At 43.8% G+C, this 24,838-nt stretch overlaps 1 protein-coding gene across 1 annotated transcript; it reads right to left on the reverse strand.

Annotated features, from left to right (window-relative positions):
* Positions 1 to 19,725: 19,725 nt before the first annotated feature.
* Positions 19,726 to 24,056, reverse strand: LOC120047649 (gonadotropin-releasing hormone II receptor-like). Its single transcript, XM_038993195.1, has 3 exons — positions 23,427 to 24,056; positions 20,319 to 20,520; positions 19,726 to 20,147 (listed from the first exon to the last, which is right to left on the reverse strand). Exons 1-3 carry the CDS (start codon positions 24,054 to 24,056, stop codon positions 19,726 to 19,728), a joined length of 1,254 nt encoding a protein of 417 aa, XP_038849123.1.
* Between the last annotated feature and the right edge of the window lie 782 nt (positions 24,057 to 24,838).

Genomic DNA, 24,838 nt, shown 5'->3' on the forward strand with positions numbered 1-24,838 from the left:
TTGTCTGTATTATTAGTTTGCTGACGCGGTTCCTGTCTCATTCCATGTCCCTTCTTTATTAAATGTTTTACTCCCCGTAACTGCTTCGTCTCTCCAGCGTCAATTCCATGTGACAGAATGCAGAAGCCTCTGTCACAAGTAATTGACGCTGGAGAGACGAAGCAGGTACGGGGAGTAAAACATAGATCTATCTATCTATCTATTTCCCCATGGAGAGATTTTCCAGCTTGCAGTTGTCAACATTAAGACCGCTAATTATCTTGAAAATGTTTCAAATATTTCTGATAAAGCAGGTTGTTGGAGGCAGTTTGCTCAAACTGCTGTCTGCATCACATTAGCACTGAATACTACCATACACAGGGCTGGACTACCGTATTTGAGTACCACATTTTTTTGTTGCAGTTTTATAATGCTATTCTTGTCATGAGGGTAATAAAGATCATTTGCAATTCTACACTTTTGCCATGGGTCATAGAGAAAATGTTGCAGTATTAAAACAAATTTCCTGCTATTGTTCCCATTTTGCGATGAGGCTGAGAGAGAATTTAGTAGTTTTAAAGCTATTTTCCTGCTATTCTACACATTTTGCTATCATATGCTATCTGGGGGGTTGGGGGGTGCCTGTAGGTCGGGGGCCCCAGGGCCCGTTTCGTAATCTGGCTCTGACCATACATGACTGAGAGACAGATACCCATGGAGCTAACTTAATATTTGTATACCACTAGCAGCGATGTGACTATTGGAAAGAAAAAGGGGGAAGGATATGAGAACCTTCCTCTCCCTGTCTCCTTTCCTTTCTGAAATTATGTGAACGAACTGGATAGGTGAAAGTTAACTCCTGGTAGTCATCATTTGTCTGTTCTTTCATGTCAATGCAGTAAGGAAAGGAGACGAGGAGCCATGTTAGAGTGAGATGCACCCACTTTCTCTTTGGAGTTTATTTTGTTGTTTTGTCTGGTAATGAAATCCTGCTGGTGATAAAATGTCTCATTTTGGATTACAGGTCATTTGCCATTTCAATCATCTTCCAATGAGCTTAATGTCATAACAGGTTAATGGCCAGTCTGACTATTAGCACTATTAGCCCAGCATGGCACTTCATATCCTCATCTCCCATGGACACAACTGGGGACAGTTTTTTAGAATGTGTAATTCAGATCAAAATTATCCTGCCATGCCCATGTTATAATAAGGTGTTACCAAAACTTAAAATCAAAATTCATTTTGAAGGTCGATAACCATCATCTGAAAACCATCAATCATGTTGTAGTGCAGTGGTGGCGTCTTTCGACATGACAACCATCTGTGGCAGGGAGAAGTGAGGGGGAGTGGTTATTGAGGGGAGATATCTTGCAGCCCCCCTGGCTCCACCCCCAAGCCTTATATGGACGTCCTGCCCCAACGAGGCGAGGCTGTGGATCATTAAGCCAGGAAGTGCTTGGCGATAAAGGAGGAGGCAGCCTGCAGAAAGCGGGAGAAGAGAGAGCAATATCTGTATGATTACCGTTGTGACCTGGACTGTCTGATTACCCCCCTATGTACCAAACTGGATTGGCTGAGGACCCAAGTTTTAGGATTACCCCTGGAAAACGGAACGGACAACGAGACCGGTTTGTGAACTGTGAAATAGTTGGTGAATTCCCCCCTTTTCCCCAGTGTACAAAAATCCGTAATAAACTCTCCATTTGCATTCTAGTGGTGCTACTGGTGCGTACTTTGTTATTGAACTTGGTGACGTGGAAACCCCACACCCTTGAGCCTGCTACACATCAAACATTTAAATATAGAGTATTATTGAAGAATATACTACATAAGACCTGACAGTCACAAACTGTTCCCGACACAACAACAAACAAAATCGAATCCAAGCTATCTTAAGCCTGTCTCCTGTCAGTGGAATCTTCCATCTAATTTTACATAGGACTAGGAACAGGGATTTCTGGTAGTGTCTGTTGTCACATGTTTGGTTGTGTGGGGAATAGATATATTTTCATCCATTTGTCCCTTGACCCCACAGAAATAGACTGTCATTTCAAATTCAACTTGGCATTCATTTGATCTGTGGCAGGTGTGACTCTTCCAGACAGGATCCACCGCAGCTTCTGGCCCAGGGAGCCCTCAGGGAATTGCGTTCAGTTTACCCCAGAGCACACAGTACTGAAGAAGACAGGACAGTACTGTATGAGTGCTTGAAGTTGCATAGCTATCTGTAGGCTCTTTGGCAACTGTTCCCATTTTTTATACTGAGTTCACGCTCTGGGTTTATATGTTAATACTATGGTCATCAAACCTCATACTGAAAGTATGAGAACAGGAAGTTGTTTGTGTGTGTTCTGTTTTACCAACTTTTGTGACACAGCTTTTTTCTTACACAAGATAAGACATTTCTTGCTCTGTTGTAACAGACCTATGACAGACAGGAATGACAGAGCTATTTTGGAGGATTGTCAGATGATTAACCCAGGTTAATTATTAGTCATAGAGAGTGGAACAAAATATGATGAGCAAATAGTTGTCATTTCACCTTTCTCATCATCCTCTTTTTGAGAAAGACATAAAGATGTCCTCCTACCTGACTAGCAGAGAAGCAGGCATAATGAGCAAGCTCACTTTAGTTGCAGGTAAAAACATTTAAATATGTTCATGTATGTTCTGTTTGTGTAATGTGCAACATATCTTTATTGACTCTAAATCTGTGCTTCTGAAGGTTTGTTCTTGGCTCTGTGCCACTTGGGCGAGTTTCCATTCTTTCCCACACAGATTAAATCAACATGAGACATTTTTTATTCAAATTGTCACTCAATATTTATCAAGATGATGAAGTTGATTTAGTTCCATAATACTTTGCATTTCCAACAAACTGAGATCTAGGGGCTATATTCAATACGTATCTTGTAAGATTAAGGTCACTATTGGTCAATTGCACACAAGGTCCAACTGAAACTGGACCTCTGCTTTTAACCCATCCCCTCCTACAGGTTTTGGAGAGACTTGGCGCCCGGGGAGTTGTTATTGTGAGGGGTTAAGTGCCTTGATCAATGGCAGGCAAAGGCCTCAAGGATTTGATACCAGCAATAACCCTCCAGTTGTCAGCTCACTTCCTGTCAGATTTGTCCCGTCGGACCCTGGATTCAAACTGCCAACCCGCAGTTGCTGGCGCTCCTCTAACCACGAGGCTACCTGCTGGCCCCCTAGCATGTTTGAAATGTTAATGTAATTTCTGATTGAGCCGACATGAATGCGGGAACACTTCCTTCATTTCAATTGCGCTATAGTGCGGATATTCCGCGATACGGCTTGTATCTATGCCCTAATTGCCATCCCTCAACCTTTCAGACAAAACTGATGACAAATCCCCCCCCCGCCCTTTTGTCAGCAAAGCATGCGCAAGATTTAACATTTCTGGTTTATGTAATCTGACTCCGGTACACCCTATGTAGGTGGTAACAAGTCTTTTTTAAAGACAGTAAAGAGCAATTTGATCCTCCTTTTCTGTTAGGAAGTTTACCTTTAGTTGACTTGACAGTGTGTATGGAACGTTTTGGGAGTCTGCTGTGACATGGTATTGATTTTCATTTTTCAGTCTCATCTCTAGAGGGCCATTATGTTATACAGGCCTAACCATGTAAACAACCTGCAGATAACACACAATACAGTCCAGGATTGGAAGGACTTCTTCTTGGTGTGCTCTGTCAAGACTGTCAAACCCTGAGTGATTCTGCCATTTTAATAAATTGGTGACTGGATCTCGGGACATTCTTCTCAGCATGTTCCACAGGCAATGCCCCTGTAGTTGTAATCGCATTCGCAAACTTCCAATTTAATAATAACAAGCAATAATTGCATCTGTACAGCTGCGCATTTCAATTTCACACGCTCAGACTGTTGGCAGTCTTTTAGCGCCCTACCATGACAAAAAGATTTGTAGATGTCCAAACAGGAATTTGCAAGCAAGGAGAGATAGAGCTAGAGCTCTGGGAGGGGGGACCTGTTTCTTCTAACCAATCAGATGAGATTTTCATAGACCAGCATACTCTACACTGGTTGGTTGGTGACAGCTCACATGCATCGGCCTTGTTGTCTGACGCAACCACCTGTCAAGGCCGCTTGGATATGAGTAGGCTAGTGGAAGATGGTGGAAAAGGAAATAAGGAAGAAAGTAATTTATGAATTAACATGGAGTGGGGGATTGCACAGGCCTTCTGAGAGATCTGGTGAAGGAGAAGATGGACAATGAAAAAGAGACATGGAATATTTTTTGAGTGAATATGGAATTGAGGATCACACAACTTTTGGAAGAGCTTCAGGCGGAAATGGAACATGACGAGAGTGAAGATGAATTAAAGGTGGTGGCAGGTGCAGTGATGATTGCTGAGAAGAAGTTGAGTGTAGAGGGAAGTAGTAAGGGGAGGAAGGTGGGTGTAGAGGGAAGTAGTAAGGGGAGGAAGGTGGGTGTAGAGGGAAGTAGTAAGGGGAGGAAGGTGGGTGTAGAGGGAAGTAGTAAGGGGAGGAAGGTGGGTGTAGAGGGAAGTAGTAAGGGGAGGAAGGTGGGTGTAGAGGGAAGTAGTAAGGGGAGGAAGGTGGGTGTAGAGGGAAGTAGTAAGGGGAGGAAGGTGGGTGTAGAGGGAAGTAGTAAGGGGAGGAAGGTGGGTGTAGAGGGAAGTAGTAAGGGGAGGAAGGTGGGTGTCAAGTGCAAAAACAAGGAAATGTGCTCCAGTAGTTCAGAGACGGAACTTGTTGAGAGTGAGGGTAAAGTACCTACGGCTTTCGGGCCTCATCCCAAGGATGATAAAGATGATTTTATTGGAGTGAGATTTGTAGAGAATGGATCCTTGCTGTTTGGTTGATCCATATGTGGTGTCAGGTTGGGTGGAGGCGAGGTTGGGGATTGTTGACATGGTGAAGGTAACTCTGAGTGGACTCGTGATGATTTATTGTGTTTCTTCCACCCAAAGGGAGAGGGCGCGCCGGATTATTAGATTAGGGACAAGAATTGTGACATGCTTTGCTCTATGGAGCAGGGCGCCGTTGAGAGGAGTGACAACGGGTGTGGCATTACAGTAGGTGTTACGGAGGAGCAGTTGAAATTGAAGATCCCGGTGTCTGACGCCCGCTGCTTGATGAGACGTAGTTCCGGTGGGGAAACTGAGAAGACATTATCTGTCATGCTGAGTTTTGGTGCAGAATCATTACCAGATAAGGTCAAGGTAGGAAGTGTCAGTTATCCTGTTAGAGTTTATGTTCTGAGAATATTAAAGTGTTTTAGGTGTCAATGTGTGTCAATGTGTGACTAAGGAATGTGTGGTATCGGTGGAGAAAGTTGTGTGTTAGTTGTGGGGGTGATCATGGGGCTTATAGATCAGAGGTGTCCAGAGAGAGAAAGGCAGCTTGAGGTTTCCAGGGTTAGAGAAGTACAAAAAGTATTGTATGCCAAAGCAGTGAAGAGAGTACTAGAGGAAGATGGGTACAGGGTGAGGGAACCTGAGAGAATTCCTGTGAGTAGGCAGAGATCAAGAGAGAGTGAAGAAAATGTGCTTCAGTAAGGTGGGCTTTTTAGCATTCATAGCCATGGTTGTCAACTGTACTGCAGAAATTAATCGAAAGACACAGAAAATAGAGGTTGTAGTGGCAGCGGCAGAAAAGAACTTGGGATTGCGAGGATTTACTGCAGAACAGCTGCAGGAGGTGTTGAGTGGTAGTGTTATGTCCTCTCAGACTGTTTGTCTGGAGTAGGACTAGGTAGGGTAAAATAGTGGAATGTGTGGTGTTTTTTTAGAGAGGGCTAACTGGTGGTAGGGTCATTTTCCTTTTTCCCCAATCACGATGTGCACAACCAGGTTACAGCTGAGACTGATTGCGCAATGTCCACCAAAGAAGCCCAGCTGTTAGCTCTCATGGCTGGTAAGTTTAAATGTCTTTCTTTTATGGCTAGGTAGCATTATTTGTTTCTTATTTTTAATGTTTTTGGAAACTATTGTCCAAGTCATTGTAATTAAGAGTTTGTAACTAACATTGGAGTCTGATGCTAGCTACTGAAATTGACTAGGTAAAGTTATGGAGCCATAGCTAGCTACAGTAGCTAGCATTATCATTAGAAAATGAGTTCTGCTAAGAACTAGCAACTGACAGAATATCATCCAGTTAGATCTGGAGTTTTAGTAGAAGCATGACTGAAGGAAGAAATCTATTTGTTTAGCTTTGACATTGGTTGCATTCTGTGAATGTGCACTGCCCTTTGATTAATGTAAAACCCTATCTTAACCATTTATAATTGTGTGTCCCCACTCTCCTATTATATATTTATTGCAATTCGATACTGATTTTATTGCGTTCCAAACATAATGCTCACCATATTGTTTTCTGCAGAGAGCCATAAGAAAATTAGTTTTGTTCAGTTGTGGAAATATTTTACAAAAAGATGGGGGGAAATATTGCAGTTTTGTGTAGGTACAGCCAACTAGCGCAAAATAATATTACGATATTCTCAAAATTATACGATATATCATCAAAAATAATAACCCGATATGTATATTTTTATTTTATGTTCTGTATCACTAATCAGTGATATCTGGGCACTAATCCAAACTATCTACCTAGCTGTCTACATACCACCACAGACCGATGCTGGCATTAAAACCGCACTCAAGGAGCTCAATACCGCCATAAGCAAACAGGAAAACGATCATCCAGAGGCGGCGCTACTAGTGGCCGGGGACTTTAATGCAGGGAAATTTAAATCAGTTTTTCCTCATTTCTATCAGCATGTTAAACGTGCAACCAGAGGGAAAAAAACTTGAGATCACCTTTACTCTACACACAGAGACGCGTACAAAGCTCTCCCTCACCCTCAATTTGGCAAATCTGACCATAATTCTATCCTCCTGATTCCAAGTAAAAATTAAAGCAGGAAGCACCAGTGACTCAGTCATTAAAAAAGTTCCTTTACACTCTTCCCTCACACTGCTGCTACTCTCTGTTTATTATCTATGTATAGTCACTTTACCCCTACCTACATGTACATATTACCTTAATTACCTTGACTACACCTTAACCCTGCACATTGACTCGGTACCGGTACCTCTTGTACATTGCCTTGTTATTGTTATTTTTATTGTGTTACTAATTTTCCTTTAGTTTATTTAACAAGTTTTTCTTACTTACTTTTTAAATACTCTGCATTGTTGGTTAAGGGCTCGAAAGTAAGCATTTCAGGGGTAAGGTTGTATTCGGCACATGTGACAAATAAAATTGGATTTGATTAGGCCTAACTACTTGACCTGAACAAAGAAGGCCAACTGTGGTAAAACTTTTTTTATTTTCTACACTATTACTGCCATTTTCCCAGCTCTAAACCATTATAAAGCAAAGGAGACATCTTTATTGAACTTCATTCCCACATTCAAGAACATTTTCATGTTTTCTTTCTAATAAAACAATCCTTCTATCACAGTTGAAGGCTGATTCTTAGTTTAGAGGGAAAGATGCTAGCTTAAGGTAAAGGTTATTCACATAATACACTTTCTCTTATTTCAAGCCAAATCTGAAATTTAGATCATTTCAATTTCCAAGGAGTGGAATGCAATTGACATGAATGGACTTCTGTATAGTGGAAGTTCCCAGAAGCCCCGCTGAATTTCACAGATGACTCCATGTCAAATCTGACCATAATTCTATCCTCCTGACTCCTGCTTACAAGCAGGAAAGCAGGAAACACCAGTGACTCGGCCTATAAAAAAGTGGTCAGATGAAGCAGATGCTAAGCTACAGGACTGTTTTGCATGCACAGACTGGAATATGTTCTGGGATTCTTCTGATGACATTGAGGAGTACACCACATCAGTCACCGGCTTCATCAATAAGTGCATCGATGACATCGTCCCATAGTGACTGTACGTACATACCCCAACCACAGGCAACATTCGCACTGAGCTAAAGGGTAGAGCTGCCGCTTTCAAGGAGCGGAACTCTAACCTGGAAGTTTATAAGAAATCCCGCTATGCACTCCGACGAACCATCAAACAGGCAAAGTGTCAATACAGGGCTGAGATCAAATCGTACTACACCGGCTCCGATGTTCGTTGGATGTGGCAGGGCTTGCAAACTATTACAGACTACAAAGGGAAGCACAGCCGAGAGCTGCCCAGTGACACGAGCCTACCAGACGAGCTAAATAACTTCTATGCTCGCTTCGAGGCAAATAACACTGAAACATGCATGAGAGCATAAGCTGTTCCGGACGACTATGTGATCACGCTCTCCGCAGCCGATGTGAGTAAGACCTTCAAACAGGTCAACATTCACAAGGCCGCAGGGCCAGACTGATTACCAGGACGTGTACTCCGAGCATGCGCTGACCAACTGGCAAGTATTTTCACTGATATTTTCAACCTCTCCCTATCTGAGTCTGTAATATCAACATGTTTCAATCATGCGATCCAATCTCTATTGCACTCCACACTGCCCTTTCCAAAAGGAACACCTATGTGAGAATGCTATTCATCGACTAGAGCTCAGTGTTCAACACCATAGCACCCTCAAAGCTCATCACTAAGCTAAGAACCCTGGGACTAAACACCTCCCTCTGCAACTGGATCCTGGACTTCCTGACGGGCCGCCCCCAGGTGGTAAGGGTAGCTAACAACACATCTGCCACGCTGATCTTCAACACAGGGGCCCCAAACGGGTGCGTGCTGAGTCCCCTCCTGTACTCCCTGTTCACTCATGACTGCAAGACAACGATGAGTCAGCCTATAGGGAGGAGGTCAGAGACCTGACCGTGTGGTGCAAGGACAACAACCTCTCCCTCAATGTGATCAAGACAAAGGAGATGATTGTGGACTACAGGAAAAAGAGGGCCGAGCACACCCCCATTCTCATCGACGGGGCTGTAGTGGAGCAGGTTGAGAGCTTCAAGTTCCTTGGCGTCCACATCACCAACATACTAACTTGGTCCAAGCACACCAAGATAGTTGTGAAGAGGGCATGACAAAACATATTCCCCCTCAGGAGACTGAAAAGATTTGGCATGGGTCCTCAGATCCTCAAAAGGTTTTACAGCTGCAGCATCGATAGCATCCTGACGTGTTGCATCACTTCCTGGTATGGCAACTGCTCAGCCTCCGACCGCAAGGCACTACTGAGGGTAGTGCGTACGGCCCAGTACATCACCGGGGCCAAGCTTCCTGCCATCCAAGACTACTATACCAGGCGGTGTCAGAGGAAGGCCCTAAAAATTGTCAAAGACTCCAGTCACACTAGTCATAGACTGTTCTCTCTGCTACCACACAGCAAGTGGTACCGGAGCGCCAAATCTAGGACCAAGAGGCTTCTAAACAGCTTCTACCCCCAAGCCATAAGACTCCTGAACATCTAATCAAATGGCTACCCAGATTATTTGCATTGTAAGTAACCATTTCACTGTAAGGTCTACACCTGTTGAATTCGGTGCATGTGACAAATACAATTTGATTTGATTTATTATTGTGCATCTAGTTCCAACCAGTCAGAAACATTAGAATAGAAAGGTATGATTGGACTGGTGCCCAGATATCACTGATGCTACATGAATCATAGAGAGCGCAGTACAGATTTACTTTTGTAAATATGAATTGAAGAACCAGGTGAAGCGGTACACAAACTTTTTGGCTGTCAGGTCCTCTGTAGTCAGTTCCTGCACCCTCACGGACACAGTTTTGTGGTAGAGCTTGAAGAACCTTTCAAGGTGTTGTAATGGTTTGGGAAGCCTTGCCCATGACGCACTGCAGCACTAACCGCAGTTGCTTGACCAGGTCGTTCAACAGGCCCTCCACCCTGCCAAAGTAGTTTCGAATGAGGTTCATGTTGTGCGTGTTCTTGCTGCACATGTGGTACTGATCATACATGAGGTCATTCCATGAGCACTCCAGGTTCCTCAGCTTGTGGTGGCCCTCCAGTAGCCCGGCTTGCTCTATCATTAACCTCAGTCACTGCACAGGAAAGTAGGAGAAATATTACTACACAAATACATTGTAAATGTACAATGTCACATAAAATGTTATGCAAGCCAACAATAATAGTTCCCAATCAAGTGGCATGTTTGCAGCTGAACATACCTGAAAATATATTCTTCAGGTTCGCCACGGCTGAGGCTAGCTGACTGTTGCATCCCAGCATATTTTACATCCTTCAGGTTCTCAACGGTGTTGACGCTTTGCCTCCAGTCATTGCCAATGTCTCCCAGGGAGATCTGAATGTCTTTCACATCCCCCAGGGCATTGTGGAGTTGACGGAGGCCTGAACGGACCCTGTCTAACTGGGAGTGGATTGCAGCCTGGAAAGTGTGGACAGACAATTGTAAATGGTTTAGAGAGGGTTTTACATTTATCAAAGGGTAGTACAGATTCACAGAATGCAGCCAGTGTCAAAGCTAAACAAATTATTTTCTACCTTCAGTGCCAAACAGGTCCCACCTCCCAGGCTTCTGCTCTCACACACAGAAATCACTGTTTGCAGATCTACAAATATTTCTGTCCCAGTAGGGCCACTGTCTTTGATACGGCGCTAAAGCCCTGACAAAAGTCTGAGTGCGTGAAATTGACATGTGCAGTTGTACAGATGCAATTAATGCTGGCAAATATTAGAATTTGATTACAACTACAAACTCATCAGTTACATGTTTGAGAATGTGCTTACAACTACAGATTATTATTTAATGTTCACAAATTATCAGTTACACGCTGGCAAATTGTGCTCACAACTACAAATCTATTCCACACACTCAAATCATTATGCCAATGATTTACCTTCAATATTCTCTGTTTTCCACACCAATTGTCCTTCTGAAGGACAGTTCCCTCTGTGTGTATGTGTGTGTCCTGCCCATTGTTGTGCCTTGCCTCAAAATAGCCCTGTTAGACAGCCAGAGATTCATATCTCTCATCTACCTTTCAGCCAGGAAGATTGCACGCTGACAAAAACACTCCCCTTTGGAGTGTCCTTGTTTGCGTCAGACATTGTTTATTCCCCTCCACACTCCAGGATATTCCCTGTATAGCTCATTTGAAAGGAATGAAAGCATTCAAGTGTTCAAAACATTCAAATGAAGCACTGTGCGTAGTGAAGCAATACAAAGTCAAACAATGGCAGCAAAGAGATCCTTTCCAGAGCCTGTTTATTTGGCAGGACAACTGCTGCTTTGATGTCACATTTGTATATTTCTTTAATCCATTTCTCTTGAAATCAAAAGGCATACTTGGATACATCTTCATTTTGGAGAGATCTTTTTATTTTCCCCCTTTATATTCAGCTATCAAGACAGTACATTTGAAGGCTGTCATATAGGATCCAGTACTCTCTAAATGACATTTCTTCTCCATATCGCTGTCTCTTCACTAATAAGAGCTTTGCTTATGCAGCATCGCATTAGTGTAAACCAAGACTGTTCTCAGGGCATGCCTGGTTGTAACTAGATACACTACATGACCAAAAGTATGCGGACAGCTGCTCGTTGAACATCTCATTTCAAAATCATTGGCATTAATATGGATTTGGTTCCCCATTTGCTGCTACAACAGCCTCCACTCTTCTGGGAAGGCTTTCCACTAGATGTTGGAACATTGCTGCTGGGACTTGCTTCCATTCAGCCACAAGCATTAGTGAGGTCGGGCACTGATGTTGGGCAATTAGGCCTGGCTCGCCGTTGGCGTTCCAATTCATCCCGAAGGTGTTTGATGGGGTTGAGGTCAGGGCTCTGTGCAGGCCAGTCAAGTTCTTCCACACCGATCTCGTCAAACCATTTCTGTATGGACCTCGCTTTGTGCACGGGGGCATTTTCATGCTGAAACAGGAAAGGGCCTTCCCCAAACTGTTGCCACAAAGTTGGAAGCACATAATTGTCTAGAATGTCATTGTATGCTGTAGCGTTAATATTTCCCTTAACTGGAAATAAGGGGTCTAGCCTGAACCATGAAAAAAAGCCCCAGACCATTAGTTCTCCTCCATCAAACTTTACAGTTGGCACTATGCATTGGGGCAGGTAACGTTCTCCTGTCATCCACCAAACCCAGATTCGTCCTCGGACTGCCAGATGGTGAAACGTCCATCACTCCAGAGAACGCATTTCCACTGACCCAGAGTCTAACGTCGACAAGCTTTACACCACTCCAGCCGACGCTTGGCATTGCGCATGGTGATCGTAGGCTTGTGTGCGGCTACTTGGCCATGGAAACCCATTTCATGAATTTCCCGACAAACAGCTCTTGTGCTGACGTTGCTTCCAGAAGTAGTTTGGAACTTGGTCGTTAGTGTTGCAACCAAGGACAGACAATTTTTACGAGCTGTGCGATTCAGCACTCGGCGGTCCTGTTCTGTGAGCTTGTGTGGCCTACCACTTCGTGGCTGAGCCGTTGTTGCTCCTAGACATTTCCACTTCACAATAACAGCACTTACCGTTGACCGGGGCAGCTCTAGCAGGGCAGAAATTTCACAAACTGACTTGTTGGAATGGTGGCATCTTTTGATGGTGCAACGTTGAAAGTCACTGAGCTCTTCAGTTAGGCTATTCTACTGCCAGTGCTTGTCTATGGAGATTGCATGGCTGTGTGCTCGATTTTATACACCTGTAAAGAACGGGTGTGGCTGCAATAGCCAAATCCATTAATTTGAAGGGGCATACTTTTGTATATATAGACTGTTTTCAGGTCGGGCCTGGTTGTAGCTAGATATGTTAGTTGTTTCGGGGACAATTGTAGCTAACCCTAACCCTTTTCCTAACCTTAATTACCCTAACCTGCCACGTTAATTCCCCTAACAACCTGCATAAGTTCTCCTAACCTGCTACGAAAAGACACTTCTGCTAGTCAAAATCGGTAGACTTGCCCTGAGAATAGTCTTGGTTTTATTGGTTTTCTGTCCTGAGCCTCATGTTATCTTTCAATGAAGTATCGACCAGGAAGGATATCAAAGAAATATGTAAAGATCCAATTAGTATTCATGGCTCTGAACTCTGGATTTCAAGGGTTGTTTTACCTCCTAGTCCAGGGTTTGTGAAAGTACGGAGGTTAAGCCGTGTGTCCTCAAGAGATGGGTAGAAGAGGCTGGTGATTGACTGTGGTGTTTTTACACATCATGATGCTGTATCATGGTGAAGGTCTTGGCCGGTGTAATACATCTCTCTGTTGCTGCTCAGGCATTAAGCATGAGCCCATGTTGGTTCTTCTATAGGAATAGAAGACAGCCTCAAACAGATCACCCTTCTTAGTACAGTATATGCCTTATAGGGCATGGAATGGATATTTCCAATGTTTTCAGTCTCTAGCTTTTTTGATTTGGGAGTAGAGGTCTTCTCGGGTGCAAAATGTTTGTCCTCGGGTCCATCCAGGTCCATCAGACCCCGAACCGACTTGATCGTTTTTAATTTAGGGGGACCCGGACAGACCCTGAGAACAATCAGACCCCAACCCGAATCGACCTGACAACAACCAGACCTAGACCCGACCCTAACCAGTACCTGATTGGATGCGAGTGACAAAAACAATTATGTTAATCAGAAGTTGCTATTCTGGTTAACAAATAGATCTTCATATGTTGGCTAGGCCTTCTGTCAGTCAATAAATTATTAGCGTAAAATAAATATGCTATGCAGAGTTGTGGTCAGGTCCACTCAGGTCCATCAGCTGTAGTTACGTAGACCCGAGACCTGATGACAATCAAAAAGGACCCGACCTGGACCTGAAAATAATTTTTGACCTTGACCCTCTCGGGTATTCGGGTTTGGGTGGACCCGTGAAGACCTCTAGTTGGGAGCAAACCACTTAAGTGTTCTGTTGCTTCAAATGAGTTTTTAAGGACAGAAGTCCATAATAACATGTTAGGGCATTAGATGCTTTAACAACCCACTAGATTAAGAATATTATCTTGAGCACCAATGTTTGGGGCATTTTAAAACTCTATTGAGGAATTAAAAACAGGATTGATGTGGCAAATCCTCAGAACCTAAAGCCTGGAAAAGGTTGCCATGGAATCAAGAAAAACAACAGGGGAGAAACTTTAATGGTACTTGCTTAATTATCAAGACGGAGACCGACGTGTGTGTGTTCACTAATGTAATGTATCATTGTTATTTACCCAATGTGAATCCTTGCGTCTAATCACTCGGCAGGGTGTTGTATGAGAATCTGTTTCTTCTAAAGCACAGCTTGGCCTTCCACACTCTGCCTTCTTCAGCTGACACCGAGCATCAATCAAACTCAACAGCAAGTATTTTGAATGTACATGTTGTTCCTACAACCTCCTCCAATGGCAGACAGTGCACTTGTCTAGCCTGTAAGTGCAAGACTTCTGTCAATCTCTTCCTTACTGTATGCACAGTGCTTGATTGGGACATAGTCTGTCACTCACACCTCCACTTTTTGTCACCATTTTGTTTTAGATAGTAGTATGGAAAGTATGAAAAAAGATAGTATTCTTCCTATGAAAGATCTTAGCACATATTTTAATGTGTGTCAGACGGTATGATGAATCCTTCTCATGGCATGCAGTAATGATTCCTTTCATCTCCATGTTCACACTTTAATGTTTTCACTTCCCACTGGGCAAAAAACGTGTTGAATCAACGTTGTTTCCACGTCATTTCAACAAAAACATTCAATGTGATGGCGTTGAATCAACGTGGAAAACTGGATTTGCAAAAAGTCATCAACAAAAGGGAAATTAGTATTTTTTTTCACCCAACTTTGAACCTAAATCCAGTGACATGGTGACATTTTTTGATGATTTTACGTTGAATTCACATTACAACTCAACCAAATGTAAATCAAAACTGGATGTGCCCAGTAGGTTATTACCCATAACTAGCTGGGAAGGAGGAGGCATTTCATATTCCGGTATTCCAGGACAGTCTTCCAAGCCTCTGGGAGAATCCCTCTGCACATCCCTTGAGCCTGGTGCTCTCTTCCCTTCTTGGAATATGTGTGTGTGTGTGTGAATGAAGCAGGACAAGTCTGACAATATGGCTTTAAAAAAAAAATGTACCCCTTTTTTCTCCACAATTTCGTGGTATCCAATTGGTAGTAGTTACAGTCTTGTCTCATCGCTGCAACTCCCGTACGGACTCGGGAGAGGCGAAGGTCGAGAGCCATGCATCCTCCGAAACACAACCCAACCAAGCCGCACTGCTTCTTGACACAATGCCCATCCAACCCGGAAGCCAGCCGCTCCAATGTGTCGGAGGAAACACCGTACACCTGGCTACCTGGTCAGCGTGCACTGCGCCCGGCCCGCCACAGGAGTCGCTAGTGCGCGATGAGACAAGGATATCCCTGCCGGCCAAACCCTCCCTAACCCGGATGACGCTGGGCCAATTGTGGGCCGCCCCATGGGCTTCCGGGTCGCGGCCGGCTGCGACAGAGCCTGGACTCGAACCCAGAATCTCTGGTGGCAGACCACTGCGCCACCCGGGAGGCGACAGTGTGGCTCTTTGAACTGTATGGGGAGTCATTATGGAGACCTTCCAGTAGATAAGAGGGCTGTTCTGTTCCTGGTTAACTAAACCCTGTCAGCTCAGCAAACCTCTTCTGCCTCTATGGACCACAGGATGGTTGTTACCCCCACATGTCACTAACACTGGCAGCTATGATAGATTAATTGATTTCTAATTGACACTGGTTTCCTCCTCCATCTCTTCCTTTATCTCTTTCAAGCTCTATTTTCACGGTATTTATTCATGATACGATTCATTAATATCGACCACATGGAGCATTCAATAAATGTGCAACTTCTGTGACTTCTGGAAGATTTTAACCCACTTAACCCCTAACTTCTCCATGTTTTCACAATCATTGTAAAGCCCTAGATTATTATTTATTTAATGTGATTAGTAGTCAATTAAAGTATGCATGGCCATCATTTTAAGGTCAATCTTGTTACGTGAACTCTCGTTTTAATATAGTGAAACGATTCCTTTAAAAGAAATATTTAAAAAACATTGTACATTAATAGTCAAATCAGCGTAAAAGCAGGTGGGAAACTGAGTGGGTCGAGCATAACACGTCAACTCTGTTACCCATGGACAGAAAGGCTAGAAATGTTTAAACAAATGTTTTTATTTAATTTTTAGCTTGCATTCAGTTGCCACTCCCTGTTGAACACACAGAACAAGCTTCCATTCCCCCTGTCACAAGGGGATTTGTGGCTGACTTTAAGATGAACTCATCAACCCTGTTACTGTCAACCCTGTTACTGTCAACCCTGTTACTGTCAACCCTGTTACTTTATAACCCTGTGAATTCCGAACAACAGTAAACAGCAAATACTGTACACTGAACATTACAATCATTCCAATGCCTTACACAGACGTACATTGTGTATTGATTCTAAATGCATTTCCATACCTTGTTATCTTGCTTTATCTTGCTACCCTGCTTCATAAACAACGTCTGTTACTTGAAGTGGATAAAAACAATTATGTGTCGACATTAGTATAACTGTCCTTTTTTGTATCATTTGGCAAATGTCTGTTTTTCCCCACAAGGTTCAAGGCAAATCTCAAATCAAATCAAATTTTATTTGTCACATGCGCCGAATACAGATGCAGACCTTACTGTGAAATGCTTACTTACAAGGCCTTAACCAACAATGCAGTTCAAGAAATAGAGTTAAGAAAATATATACTAAATAAACTAAAGTAAAAAATTGAATAAAAAGTCACACAAAATAACAATAACAGGGCTATATACATGGTGTACCGGTACCGAGTCAGTGTGCGGGGGTACAGGTTAGTCGAGGTAATTTTTACATGTAGATAGGGGTAAAGTGACTATGCATAAATAGTAAGCAGCAGTATAAAAAAAAAAGGGGGGGGGGGGTCAATGTAAATGGTCCAGGTGGCCATTTGATTAATTGTTCAGCAGTCTTATGGCTTGGGGGTAGAAGCTGTTAAGGAGCCTTTTGGACCTAGACTTGGCACTTCGGTACCGCTTGCCGTGCAGTAGCAGAGAGAACAGTCTATGACTTGGGTGACTGGCGTCTTTGACAATTTTTTGGGCCTTTCTCTGACAAGGCCTAGTATATAGGTCTTGGATGGCAGGAAACTTGGACCCAGTGATGTACTGGGCCGTATGCACTACCCTCTGTAGCACCTTACGGTCGGATGCCGAGCAGTTGCTATACTAGGCGATGATGCAACCGGTCAGGATGCTATCGATGGTGCAGCTGTAGAACTTTTTGAGGATCTTGGGACCCATGCCAAATCTTTTCAGTCTCCTGAGGGGGAAAACATTTAGTTGTGCCCTCTTCACGACTGTCTTGGTGTGTTTGGACCATGATAGTTTGTTGGTGATGTGGAAACCAAGGAACTTGAAACTCTCCACCTGTTCCACTACAGCCCCGTCGATGTGAATGGGGGGCGTGTTCAGACCTCCTTTTCCTGTAGTCTGTGATCAGCTCATTTGTCTTGCTCACGTTGAGGGAGAGGTTGTTGCATACTCTCCCTTTATGAGAACTCTTACCTGCTCAGGAACATACAGATTTTGGGTGGGATGGAACAACCCCCCCCATACCTCTGTGTATATGATATTCGGAACATTCCATAAGAAGGTGGGCATACAGTATGTGTACTGTGTATACCCCCAGGACAGACATCCCATGATATTCTTCTTACATGACTATCAATCTGGCTGCCTCAAGCCTCAGAGCATACCGTAGCTACAGGAGAATGATCAGGAGAATTGATTTGTATAGCATAATGACTATGGCTTAGCCCACTACTTGTGACCCTACTAACAAGTATCTTCTTGGCCCTTTCACACAATGGTAAGATTAATGGGCTTGATGCATTATTGATTCCACCTGTCTGCACTCTGCTGCCATATCCAGTGAGTGTACAAAACACTGCTTTTCCATGACATAGACTGACCAGGTGAATCCAGGTGAAAGCTATGATCCCTTATTGATGTCACCTGTTAAATCTACCTCAATCAGTGTAGATGAAGGGGAAGAGATAGGTTAAATAATGTTTAAGCTTTAAGACATTTGAGACATCGATTGTGTATGTGTGCCATTCAGAGGGTGAATGGGCAAGGAAAAATATTTAAGTGCCTTTGAAGGGGGTACGGTAGTAGGTGCCAGGCGCACCAGTTTGAGTGTGTCAAGAACTGCAACGCTGCTGGGTTTTTCACGCTCAACAGTTTCTCTCTCATGTGTTTCAAGAATGGTCCACCACCCAAGGACATCCAGCCAACGGCAGGCCAGTGGTCGAAAAAGGGTAATTGATGAAAGAGGACAGAGGAGGCTGACACGAATTGTGTAGAGCAGCAACAGACGGGCTACAGTTAGTCAGGTTTTCATGGCTCACATTGGGCCCATTGATAAAAGTGGAGCAACTTTTGAACGCCACAGGATATCTGAACATCATTGCCAATCAGATGCATCCCTTCAAGGCCACAAGGCTAGGATTGTCCAGGAATGGTTCCACAAACATGACAGATAATTCAGCTACTGCAGTGTCTTGCCCAGTCACCAGATTTCAATCCAATTGAGCATCTGTGGGATGAGATGGAATGATCTATTCAGAGTAGAGATCCACTACCAGACAACTTAACACAACTGTGGAAAGCATTGGAGTCAACATTGGCCAGCATCCCTGTGGAACGTTTTTGAAACCTTGTGGAGTTCATGCCCCGACAAACTGAGGCTGTTCTGAGGACAAAACGGTGTACAACTCAATATTAGGAAGGTGTTCCTAATGTTTTGTACACTCAATGTGTTATAATATACTGTAGTTGTGCTTTGGTTTTCAAGCCTGAATGGCTGAAGTGAATGCATGAATACTAAGTACAGTACAGATTATGTTGTTCTCCATGACATGCACTGAATGTGACAGTTCTCTGGACTGTTTGTCTTCCGAGTGAAACGGCCAACCATTTTATTGTACCATCAAATGCATTTGTACATTTGTTTGTAATTTGACAGTTCTGTATAGTGATGTGTGGCTATGGAGATGATCTCATGCAGCCTGGCATTGTAAGGACACAGTGTTGCATGGAAAAGCAAGCTGTAGGCAGACAGCGAGCAGTGTGACATACTGTAAGCAGCATGGTGTATATATATATCAGGGGACAGCCAAGGGTTTAAATGGTTCGTAGAAAGTTGTGGAACAGCACTTGAAATGAGTTTGCCTTTCCATTTGATAGTAATTGAAATAGAATGGCATGTGCTTAACTGTTGCTGTATATCTGGATATCCAACGTTGGCAGAAACGTGTTGCAGCCCAGTTGGTTCTGTTCTGCCTCCCTCTGGACCCCTTGGAAACAACGAATCATTCATGTAAGCTCACAAGATCAGGGTGGCTCCTAAGTCTACCTCTGAACTGCCTTAGCCATGGTGCTTAACGATGAAGATTAGGCCCAGAAAACATGTATTTTCTGGGTAAAGTAATCCTGAAGGATTTTAACCCTTCAACCCTTGACTTCCGAGATAGTTTTGTCTCTTTATCCATCTATCCCCTTTCATCTCAGGTTGGGCTTGACCCCTAACTCAAGTGCCTCTTCCCATGCTTCAACAATGTCCTCAAAATGTCAAAGATGGGCGTACAATCAGAGGGGAGACATTTTGGTGGTGCTGTTTAGCATGTCACTGTCTTCACCTCACAGAATAAGTAGGTCGGTCTACATACTCCTTAGTAGCGCTCATTTCCAGGTCTGCTCTCCCTCAGCCCTCCAACCTTACAGATGTACTTACTGTCAGCGCCAGTCATCTACCGTCACCTCCAGTCTCTTTGGTCTGTTCCACACCGGGGGCGTCAGAGTCCTGCTCTCCGCTGTGGGGGCCCTGGTGGGCGGACAGGCGGTCCAGAGACCTGGGCGACATATTAATGTCCCTTCTTCTATAGCACCAGCACATGGCCAGGTCGGCCCGGAACGAGGGCGTGTAGAAGCCATAGATGACCGGGTCAAAACATGTGTTCAGGTTGCCGAAGACAAACAGGGCGTGGTGGATGTATTCAGGTGTGACCTGCAGCATCTCCGGCTGGAACCAGTACCAGATACCCAGGAGGTAGTAGGGCGTCCAGCAGACCACAAAGGACATCACAATGATGATGGTCATCTTTAGAGTCTTCATTCGTGCTTTGGGGATCATGTCTGTGCCACTGCGTCTCAGGCAGGACTCGCCAGCTGGAAAAGTATGGCACTGGTTAGTAGCTTCCTAAAGCTAATGTAGCTATCATATCTCACCTAAACATTGTCAATGTATAATTCATGTTTGAACAGCATATAGGCCTACTGAGGTTGCCATTTTGGACATGCAAGTATTGTGGTTGCCAGATTGGAATAGCTAGCTTTTACCTTTGTTCCTGTGGAGTTGCTGATTGATCTCAATGAGGATGCGTGTGTAGCAGAAGCTCATGACCAGCAGGGGGAACACGTAGAGAGTGACGAAGTAGAACATGTTGTAGACCGTCTCCTGCCATCGCTCTTTGAAACTGCCATGGGTCACACACTGGGTGAAGTCTACGCCCTCTGCCTTGATGGCCCGGAAGATGAACAGCTGGGGAACAGGAAGTCACTGAGTAACAACAACCACAACATCTAAGATGTATGACAATCCACCTACTGTAAATACAGTAGTACCTTTCACACAGGTATACACTGGGCTACTACAGTACTAATTTAGGTTCTGTTGAGGATCATTTAATCTACCTTCAAAGTATAAAACTCAGTTGAGGTCTTGGCTGCTATTTTGTGCCGGCGCACTGGCCAGAAATGGGTGGTTTAATGAGAAAATGCAGTGGCTGAGTCATGTCTGCAGTATTTTCTGATTAATGAATGCAGTGGTCAGTAGCATCACAATAACTTTCAAGGTGGATCCATATTCTGCAATGGCTTTCAAAATTATTTGGGGACATAAATCACCATGACAGACATATATAAATACTGAATTGATTTATGATTTTATACTTTCAGTTGTATCCCATCTGAGTTGGGGGCAGAGTTGTTAGCCTTTTGCAACAATGCAATTTTACTTGTTTTCCAATCCTCCATGTATTATTAAAATGTTAGATTGTTTTCAGTGTTTAAAATCTTGGTTTTACAACATCTCCCTCCTCCTGCTGCTGATGTTGCACATTCCTAATTCTCAGGAATATAATCATATTTCACACTCTGGGGGGCACAATTAACTAACTAATATCAGCATGCCAGGAATTTAAAGATTTCTCGCTGAAATGCCTCCTCATTTCCAGGAAGACTCCAGAAGGCATATCCCTATCTGTCTATCTACCCCCTTGTCCTTGACCCTCTGCTGCATAGGGGCGGTGATTACGTGGGATCTCTGACGGTGTGGCACTGATATGTAAATCCTGTTATGCCCCTCTGCACTCTGCAGCCCTGAAAATTAAATTAGAGGGGAAGAGCCTGAGGCGAGACGTTCAAGATGCTCATGCTCTGTGGTGAATCACTCGCCTACCAGGAGGTGCACTGATAAAACTCCCAGCAGCCCCGGCGCCACTCTGACAGCAAATTAGGCTTATTTGTCTACTCAGATTCATAAATCTATCCTCATGAGGGACGCATGCCGTTTCTCCCCCCTTTGAATCTCCCGTCCCACACCCTGACACTCTACCCCCTTCAAGCAAACAGTCACTCTCCTGCAGCTTGAAGTAAGCCATCCAAACAATGTGGAGAAGCCTGGACTACTTTGAAGTTGTGGTGCAGTAGCATGCCATTACTCTTTGAAACCATTTTACATACTGTGCAAGAATATACCCAAGAACAATCCTAACTACGGTAAGTTATGTACTGTACATTTTATATTTCCTTAGGCTACATTCTAAATCAGATGACTTGTAATATATTAATTTATGTATTTTCTACAGGGGAAAAAAAGATGCCCCGCAGTGTGATCTTGAATTGGTTGTAGCCAAAAACAAATTCAAAATCACACCGTGGGGCATCTTTTTTAATCTTTTTTATAATAATAATACATTACAAGGCATAAACCACTCTGTCAAGTTCAGAGGAAATATTTAATTTCCCTGTCAAAGCGAATCAATGAATGCATCCATCCACATTTCCCTCTACACCGGCTGTCCTCACAGACCAGTGCACCATTAACTCTCACTTTCACATAATCCTTAATGCACTGTTTTTGTCAAGGGGTTTTCAGGAAAGCATTTCTCAATGACACAGCAGACAGGATTGTGTTTTTGATTCAAGGAACACATTGCCAAAGAGCCAGGGAGATCCCCAGCCTATCTTCATTAAATCCCCATCTAGATCCATCAGTATGTGTGCACAGTAGGCGAAGCGGTTTCAATTTCTGGATGAGATGACAGTTGAGTACAGCACACCATGCAGGAACAGAATCGTAGGTAATGCCTCCTCGTTTGTCACTGTGTGTGTATGTGTGTGTGTATTAGATCTACGCTTGACCTTGACCAGATTAATTCAGTATCTGTCACAAATGGTGACCTAGGCCATCCTTTCACCTGTCATCTCCCATCAGCCACTGGGTCGAGAGTGTTAACTGGCACTTGAAACATCTGTGCAAACTGATACACTCCCGCTCAGCCCAGTCAAAGCTCCTCTCTGTCCTGGCACCCCAATTGTGGAACGAGATTCCCCCTGAAGCTAGGACAGCAGAGTCTCTGCCCATCTTCCAAAAACAACTGAAATCCTACCTCTTCAAAGAATATCTTAACAAACTTCTGTATTTAGGCCAAATGTACATATGACAACTGTGATATGTGGTTATCTCACCTAGCTATCTATTTTTGATTTATTAATGTCATTTTTACCCTTTTTTTCTCCCCAACTTTGTGATTAAGATCATGTCTCATTGCTGCCGGGCTTGGGAGAGGTGAAAGTCGAGTCACGCGTCCTTCGAAACATGACCCGCCAAACCGTGCTTCTTAACACCTGCCTGCTTAACTCGGAAGCCAACTGCACCAATATGTCGTTCAACAGACAACCGAGGTCAGCCTGCAGGCGCCCGGCCCGCCACAAGGAGTCACTAGAGCGTGATGAGCAAAGTAAACCCCCCCCCCGGCCAAACCCTCCCCTAACCCGGACGACGCTGGGTTAATTGTGTGCCGCTCTATGGGACTCCCGGTCATGGCCGGTGATCAAACCCCAGGCTGTAGTGACGCCGCAACACGGCGATGCAGTGCCTTAGACCGCTGCACCACTTGGGAGGCCCCCACCTAGCTATCTTAAGATGAATGCACTTACTCTAAGTACCTTTGGATAAAAGCGTCTGCTAAATTACTAAAATGTAAATACACACTTCTAAGTGCCTTGACTAACCCACAACTAGAGCTGCACTTGGCATGAACACGTCATCTCAACAACATACCAGGAATGAACAAAATCACTTTCATTTTAAGGAATTTACCTTGAATTTCTTGGAGTGCCACACTATTTATAGTAAACAAGGCTACCAGGGTTTTAACTCACCTGTGGTAAGGCCAGAAGCACACTGAGGCCCCAGGCCAGACCCAGCATCCTCTTGTTCCTGTGGTGGGAGTTGAGTGAGTCCAGCGGGTGTAGGATGGCGTGGTGCCTGTCCAGACTGATCACCACCAGGATGAAGGCTGATGAGTGCATGGCAAACAGCTTGAGGAAGCACAGCATCTTACACATGGCGTCTCCGCCATACCACTGCACCGTGATGTTCCAAATGGCGTCCAGTGGCATCACCACAAAGGTCATCATCAGGTCGGCGGCGGCCAGGCTCATGATGAGTGGTCGCAAGTGAGAAGCCAGGCGCCGGCCACGCCCCCGGCACACACTGACCAATAACGCAAGGTTGCTGCAGGCAGCAAATAGGAAGAGGATTAAGGTGGCGCCGACACGGAATTGGGCGGCTCGGGTGAAGGTGGGCGCCTCCCAGTCAACCAGAGGGGGAAACTGGGACATGTTTGAGAGGGCGGGTTGCATTGACCCGGTGGCACCCACTAAGGGAGGCCTCAGGAGGGACAGGTTGCCAGACATCCTGGGTTGGAAAAGACAAGGTTTATATGAATGACTGTAGATGACAAAGTAAAACATGTATGTCATTATCGTGATTACATACATTATTATCATATACACATCACAGTTTTTATGCGTCGTCAGATATTCTACGTTGCTCTGGATAGTATAAGTGATTATTAATGTAAAATAAGACCTCATGCGACTGATAAACAGTCCACAGTCCACCAACCAACTCATCAGAGAGAAGCGTACCCACTGGGTACACCACATAATTTCAACGTGGATAATTGGATAATATTTGGTTGAGACGTTGATCAATTAGATTACAACATATATTCACCCACTCAAAAAGCAGTGGTGTAAAGTTCCTCAGTAAAAATATTTTTAAGTACTATTTAAGTAGTTTTTTGGGGTATCTGTACTTTACTATTTATATTTTTGACAACTTTTACAAAATATTGTACTTTTTACTCCATACATTTTCCCTGACAACCCAAAGAACTCATTACATTTTGAATGCTTAGCAAGACAGGAAAATTGTGAAATTCATACACTTATCAAGAGAACACGTGGTCATCCCTACTGCCTCTGGTCTGGTGGACTCACTAAACACAAAGGCATATTTTGTAAATAATAGTGTTGGAGTGTGCCCCTGGCTATCCATATATTTTAAAAACAAGAACATGCTACCTCTTGCTTTGCTTAATATAAGAAATGTGAAATGGTTTATACTTTTACTTTTGATACTTAAGTACATTTTAAACCAAATACTTTTAGACTTTTACTCAAGTAGTATTTTACTGGGTGACTTTCACTTTTATTTGAGTAACTTTATATTAAGGTATAATACTTTTACTCAAGTATGACAACTGGGTACTTTTCCACCACTGTCA

Source organism: Salvelinus namaycush, chromosome 5 (genome assembly GCF_016432855.1).
Source record: "Salvelinus namaycush isolate Seneca chromosome 5, SaNama_1.0, whole genome shotgun sequence".
NCBI lineage: Eukaryota > Metazoa > Chordata > Actinopteri > Salmoniformes > Salmonidae > Salvelinus > Salvelinus namaycush.

Excerpts from the sequence above, each read along its gene's own strand:
- LOC120047649 (XM_038993195.1), bottom strand. The coding sequence starts at position 24,056 with ATGATAATAATGTATGTAATCACGATAATGACATACATGTTTTACTTT. Across the intron at positions 20,521-23,426 it reads TGCTTCTGGCCTTACCACAG|CTGTTCATCTTCCGGGCCAT; the intron begins GTGAGTTAAAAC and ends CCTGTTCCCCAG. Across the intron at positions 20,148-20,318 it reads GCAACTCCACAGGAACAAAG|CTGGCGAGTCCTGCCTGAGA; the intron begins GTAAAAGCTAGC and ends ATACTTTTCCAG.